The sequence below is a fragment of the Cyanidioschyzon merolae genome, chromosome 19, assembly GCF_000091205.1.
Source record: "Cyanidioschyzon merolae strain 10D DNA, chromosome 19, complete genome".
In the NCBI taxonomy this organism is placed as follows: Eukaryota; Rhodophyta; class Bangiophyceae; order Cyanidiales; family Cyanidiaceae; genus Cyanidioschyzon; species Cyanidioschyzon merolae.
In genome coordinates this window covers 1,268,698-1,275,348 of record NC_010145.1, presented here as the reverse complement: position 1 = coordinate 1,275,348, position 6,651 = coordinate 1,268,698, and the positions used below count along the sequence as shown (strand labels likewise).

The window sequence follows — 6,651 nt, the reverse complement described above, 5'->3', positions numbered from 1 at the left end:
CAGTTTGATATCGAATACCCACAGATCGTTCAAACGTCTGCAAGTGCGCTTCTATTGCCGTATTCTTCACCGCACAAAATTACCCAAATAAACGCGCTCTGCCCTCTTGAACGACCACAGTTGGCAGTCTCTGGCGCATTCGATGCGAAGTAGGTCATAGCTATAGCTATATTAATCACTACTGCAGTACGCTTTCTGACTTGCGAAGCAATTTTGGTTCTCCACATCAGGAGGTGTGCCCACCCATCCGTCCGCTATCCGATTGTGACAGTGGGGTGTCGTCTCATCGTTACGCTGTTGCTCCCACATCCGTCCTTGACGCAGCGGTCTGCGCTCCGAAGCCCGCATCTCATTTTCATCACTAACAAACCTTAGACAGGGGCCAAGTAATTCGACTTTAGGCCTCGCCTCCGTAACGCCTGGTCGATCAGATCAAGACTCAGTTCGTAAAGCTGATCTGCCTTGTCGATTTCTTACGTTGGTTCAATAACCTGCGGTTCGGTCTTCTATCCCCCATACGTATATTTGCCACGCCACTGATAATACGAGCCCGAGTCCGGGAACTGTCCCTGGGTCGCCACTTCGGCTACACGGCGGCCGGCCTCGTCATTCGGAACGTATTGCGGAGTGATATACTTCTGAAGAATCGGGAAGAATACGTATCGGAACCAGCCACGCTTTTCGCGGAAGAGGTTGCTGTCGGCGACACATCCCGGAAAATCGCCACAGAGGTCACCCCGTCGCGGCCGTATCGATCACTGAGCGCCTTCATTGATAAAACGTTCGCGGCTTTGGCGTCTTTGTAGGCTTTTGTGGGCTCAAACGGGCCACTGTCCACCATGCCCGTCGTCCGCGGACCAAGCCCCGCGGCTAGACTAGACAAGTCACCGAGACGAGCCTGCGGGGGAATCTTTCCCGGCAACGAATTCGGCGAATGGGTCTGAGTCGTCAGAAACACAATGCGCCCGCGCGATACTTTCAGCTTCGGCAATAGCCTCCGACATATAAGCAAATGGCTCAGATAGCAAACCTGTATGGCCTTCTCGATGCCGTCCACCGTGAGAAGCGGTTTCTTGTCCCGCGGATGCCAGAGTGCGGCATTGCAGATCAGGGCATCCAGGTGATCCACGCGCGCCACACTCGATAGCTCTCTCGCAAACTTCAACACAGAGGCGAAATCAGCCAGATCACAATGCAGCACTGTATAGGCGTCCTTTGGAAGGTTCACGCTGTTTGCTGCGCGTTCCGCCCGGTCGACGTCACGACATGCCATGACGATGTGCCAGTTGCCCTTGCTGATCAGAGCGCGAGCGGAATACAGACCGACTCTAGAGGACGCGCCAGTGATCACGGCGACCTGCGACTGTTTCGGGCCCATACGAAGATGCAGAGCGTGGTGCCGGCGTGCTACAGGCGAGGGCTGCACTAACAAGGGAAGCGGATGCTGACAGTGGTGGCATTGTCCGTCTGCGAAGCACCCGTCACGTGCGGTACGTAGCGGGAACCGTGCTCGAGTTGCAGCGCGCGCGCGAACAATGTGTCTTTCCTGGTACAACGGGACAAAAACGAAAAGAGCTTGCATTTTCTTGCATTAGATTTCCTCTGGTGCAAAGCTGCTGAACGCGCCACCAACTAGAGACGTTCGCTCAACCATGCGTATCCAGTCAAAAACCTCTTTTGCGTAGCTGCAAGAGTGATCGCCCGTCAATTGTCCAGAGTCTGACCTATATCTCCCGTACACTGCATAGCGTTGAGCACATCTAGCACAAGTGCTCAATGTCTTTCTGAGAAACTAGGCAAAACTCCTATGCTTCCCATCAACAACCTCATCAGCAGTTAGTGCCAAGGGTTCCGCAGTGCTGCGCTCAGATATCTAAACGACCGTTCACGAACGTCGACGTGGCTCTCCGACGAATACCGTAGAGGAGGTATAAGGGAATTTCCTCCGGTGGTATGTTATTTTGGAAGCGTCTGCACGTCAGTTGGAGACGTCATGTTTAGGGCGGGTCACTCGCCACTACCGTGCACCGCGGGCAGCAGCGTTTTTCTTTTCAAAAGCATTTTTTGTCGGCTGTGTCTCTTCCGGGCTCGATGTATGGGTTAGTCTCCTGAAACTAATCTTAAAGAGTAGATCAGAATTCAGTATGCTTTTTTTGGCGGGTTCCTCGATCGTTCCAGGTGAGATGCGTTGGTCAAGTGCTGTGCCACGTATGAACGCTCTATGTATGCTATGCCTCTCCCAAGATCACAGGATCCGGGAGAGTAGCGGGCGCCATAACTTGGACAACGACGATAGCATGGAAATGACTTGATCTGCCATCAGTTCCAGAACGTGACGCAGGATAGAAGCACAACTCAGGTCAGTTCGTTATTCCAGCGTCCGTGCCGCATGCATAACAAGCACCGGGATTAAACGTGTATCCGTGTTCAGGAATCCTATCGTGCCTTGTTTGTTTACGATCAATAAAACTAACGAAAATCCCATTGAGTAGAATAATGTTTTCCTTATCCACACAAGCGTAAGCCGCAGAGAACGCAACGCTTTTTATAGAAGCGTCGAGGGGTATCTCGCCAGGCCCCAAAATCCCCTTGTACGTCAGGTCGGTACTGCGATGGGCAGTAGCGTTGGCACCGCCGCCAGAGCCTATGGCAAGAGATCATTCTACGTGAGTTTCCAATCTACGATACTTTATTCCAGCTGCAGTGCGGTGCGAATACGCATATGCCAAGGCGGTGTCGGACACGTGTCCTTCATGGATCGGTGCAGCGTCTCGCGCGGTGCACGCATCGCGCTCAGGGAGCACGCCTCGGAGATCAGGCAGTGAACTGACACGACGCGCATGCCGCCGTTGAAGGGAAACGCGATCCTAGTAACGAGCGTGTTGTTCTGCCAGAAAAAGTTGGATTTCCGTTGAGCTCTTAGCCAAGTAAAGTCTTTCAGTTCATTTTTGTTTCAGCCCTCAAACAAGTCTAGTCAAGTACTTTTTCGCAGTATATAACAGAAGGGTTCAAAGAGCGTTCTTTTTCGAAAATACCTAAAAAAGGAGAGCTATGAAAAAGCAAGTCCACGATCCTGAAGCGCCATTGTCGCCGGCTGCCAGAAAAACAAATACAGTGCCGAGTCCCGACGAAGAGCAAAAGAAAAAGAAGCAAAATGGGAGGCCCTACGTCGAAGGCTGCAAGAACGACAACTGTACCACGAGATAGTGGTGAAAACCTCTCTTCTTGGACATATCAAGCATCCCTATACGGAAAAGTTGCGAGACGCTATCAGAAAGCATGTCGACTCGTACTCCAAGAGTATTGCCAAGGCGTCTTCCGGACTGATGCATTTGGCGAGGGAGATGTACGAACAAATGACGCAGATGGAAACGGTCGAGATTCCGGGCGAGTTCTTCGACAAGACGTCTTTTCGATACCTGATGCATGGTACAGCGGGAACGTGGAGGGAAAATGTGCTAATGCATACTCTCCACGAAAACTTCGCGGTATTCCGCTTCGAGGGTGCTCGGCGCAGGGGTGACTCGCATATTTACACATATGGGGCAATGAAGTACATCACGAACCTGAAGAACCATTTGACAGAGAACCTCGCATGTTTCATGATACGCACCGCGTTTGCACTCAACCCGGGCATCTCTCGCAAGGGGATATGGTCGATCATCAGTGGCATCACGAAAGATCGCCAGCATGAAGATTACGTCGAATTCGTCGACAAGAAGACGTCAAAAAAGGAGCACGAATGAAGTATCTGTAACCCGTGCGGCTATACAAGAGCATCGTGCAGTCTTGGGGCTGGTGAATCCAACAGACAAGATATCAGAGTTGAAAAAAGATAAGGAAAGATACTATCGCATCTTCCGGCGGTATTTTGTGTTTCTGGGCCGAGAGCTCGAACGCAAAGCGGAGATGAAGCTGAGTGAGGAAAAATGAAGAATGGGAGAGACGGAAGGCTTTCCTATTGGGTGAGTGCTTCAATGTCGTTCCGTTGTGCAACATCAAGGCTCATTTTATGACGATCGACTCCGCGGTCCTTTACGGCATCATAAAGGAGATCAGTGCGGAGTTCAATATTAGTAGGGAGCACTTCACCGGCGAAAACCGGGAGACGTACTGGAAGAATATCTTCGGTTTCAAACGTCTCAAAACGAGCAAGCAAAAGTAGCTCACTGGGATGATCGAAACCGATGGAGTAACCGTGTGCGTACACTATCGACGGTTGAAGAAAGATCGTCCAGTCCCTCCATCGGCTGCGCCCGGAACGAGGGCTGAAGAAAAGTAGGAGGCGGATCCTGCGATGCATGAGGTGCATTATAACGACCTTGTCGTTGGCGTGACGAACGATGAAGATGAGCTGGAGGCTGGTCCTGCGACGCAGGAGGTGGAGGATAACGAGCTTGCCGTTGACGCAGAGGAGCATGAAGAAAACCAAGAGGCGGGTCCTGCGACGCAGGCGGTGGAGGATAACGACTTTATCGTTGACGCGGCGAAGGATGAAGATGCGAAGAAGGCGGATTCTACGACGCAGGAAATGCAGGATAAAGACCTTGTCGTTGACGCGGTGAAGCATGAAGAAGACAAGAAGGTGGGCCCTGCGACCCAGAGAGTGCTAGATAACGACTTTGTCGTTGGCGCGGACCCTGGGAATACGAATATCATTACCATCGCAGCATTGAAGCGTGCGGAAGATGGTACTGATGGTAACTTACGTCAGAAAGACATGCGTCTTTTGAGGTTCTCGAGAGGGAGATACTATCAAGACTCGGGAATCATGAATGCGAGGAAGAAAATCGAGACATGGATTTCAGGAATGAAAGATCACCTGGAAGCTTGGAGCTAGGTGACTTGCCGAGGAGCGGACTTTGAAGCTTTTCGGAAAGTCATGGAAGTTCGCATGGCGCACTGGGATACGCTGTGGAAAGAGTATACCAAGCCCCGGTGGGCTCGTTTGCGAATGAATTTGTATTGTGGGAAGCAGCGGGCGGTCGCGAATTTTTTCAATCAGCTGAGTGCCTTGATGGAGGATGACAGTCAGAGGCTCGTAGTAGCGTATCGAGCAGGGCGCTGGAAGACCCAAAAAGGAACTACGCTAGCTCCAACGACGAGGGTGTACAAGGAGTGCGCACGTCGTTTCGTTATGATACGGGTAGAGGAGTTTCGAACGTCCTATACTCACCATGAGCTGGGTTGTACACTTCAGAGAGTGAAGATGGAAAAGTGCCAGAGGAGCCCTGAGGAAATAGCAAAGTACGGAGCGCTGACAGAAGAGCAAATGGAAAGGAGGGCGAAAGTTCTCGGACAACTTGCCGTAGTAAGTACATCCAGTGATGGCAAGAAACGAATGGATTTCGTGAACCGAGACTTTAACTCCGCAATCAATATGAGAAAAATGCGCGGTGACGGGTAATAGACCTACAGCTTAGACACGAGAGAACTTCGTTGGACAATCGCTCAAAGTGGAATTATATGAGACAAGAATGGAAAAGAGTAGTAAGTGGCCGGTCGAGAAAGCCCGACAGGCGTCTGCACCTCAGTTGGAGACGTCTCGTCTAGGGCGGGTCACTCGCCGCTACTGTACACTGCCGGGAGCAACCTTTTTTTTGAAAGGCGTTCGCTAGCAGCGGAGACAATGAGCGCGAACTCTTCGCGTGCGGCGCTGCTTCTCACCCGTCAACTTCGGGACTTGAATAAGAGCTCCGTGGACGGTTTCAGCGCGGGACTCGTTTCGGAGGACGATCCCTTCCGTTGGGCTGTTACGGTGCTGGGCCCTCCAGACACGCCCTTCGAGGGGGGCCTGTTTCGAGCGGAGCTTACGTTTCCACCGGAGTACCCTATGTTGCCGCCAAGAATGAGGTTTTTGCCGCCAATACCCTGGCATCCGAACGTTTACCGAAACGGCGAAGTTTGCATCAGCATTCTGCATCCTCCGGGTGACGACCCACACGGGTATGAAATGGCCGGCGAACGTTGGTCACCTGTTCATACTGTTGAGTCGATTCTACTATCTGTGATCAGCATGCTCGCGTCCCCGAATGACGAATCACCCGCGAATATAGATGCTGCTAAGGAGTGGCGCGAACAACCCGATGCGTACCGACGGCGGGTTCGAAGCCTTGTTCGCCAGACGTTGGAAGAGTCGTGAAGACGTGCAGAAGGAGCGGGGTGCCCTTCAACTTCTCGGAAGAAGCTTCTGAAACCGGTCTTGTTCTGAGCGCCAACATCGAGAGAGCTTCATTGGCATAAACGGTACCCTGGCATGTGGCGCGGGAATAGGCGTCGCCTGGCGAGAGAATATCCCCCTTCGACGACGGCTCTGCTGACGAAGCTCTTTTAAATGACCTTGTTGATTCTTCTTGTGCTTGATTTGCACGGATACAAAGTCGCTAGCTACCCTTAAGTCCAAGCACCCAGAGTGCCTCTTCTGGTCGACAAGACTCAGCATATGATGGAGACAGCATTGCGGTGCAGCTTGTCGGAGGAAGAACGTCGACTCGAGTCCTCCGACTGCCGCAGGCAAAACCTATGTCCATCAGGATTGCAGGAATTGTTTTAGGATCCGAACACAGACGCAGTAATGGGACTGCTCTAGCGTTAGAACACCAGTCTGGTGTTCCGAGGAATGATGCCGGAGATCGTTCGAAGTGATTCGCG

The 6,651-nt window shown here is 52.0% G+C and overlaps 1 protein-coding gene across 1 annotated transcript, besides 4 other annotated features; it reads left to right on the top strand.

Annotated features, from left to right (window-relative positions):
- Positions 1-51: part of a sequence feature (pseudo-gene of trefoil factor) that runs on past the window's edge.
- Positions 1-97: part of a sequence feature (possible transcribed region) that runs on past the window's edge.
- Positions 98-351: 254 nt separating this feature from the next.
- Positions 352-1,572: a sequence feature (pseudo-gene of NADPH:protochlorophyllide oxidoreductase).
- Positions 1,573-2,240: 668 nt separating this feature from the next.
- Positions 2,241-5,616: a sequence feature (repetitive element).
- Positions 5,617-5,629: 13 nt separating this feature from the next.
- Positions 5,630-6,142, top strand: CYME_CMS503C (probable ubiquitin-conjugating enzyme E2; the record flags this gene model as incomplete). The annotated part of the gene is made up of 1 exon (XM_005539022.1): positions 5,630-6,142. One exon carries the CDS (start codon positions 5,630-5,632, stop codon positions 6,140-6,142), a length of 513 nt encoding a protein of 170 aa, XP_005539079.1.
- Between the last annotated feature and the right edge of the window lie 509 nt (positions 6,143-6,651).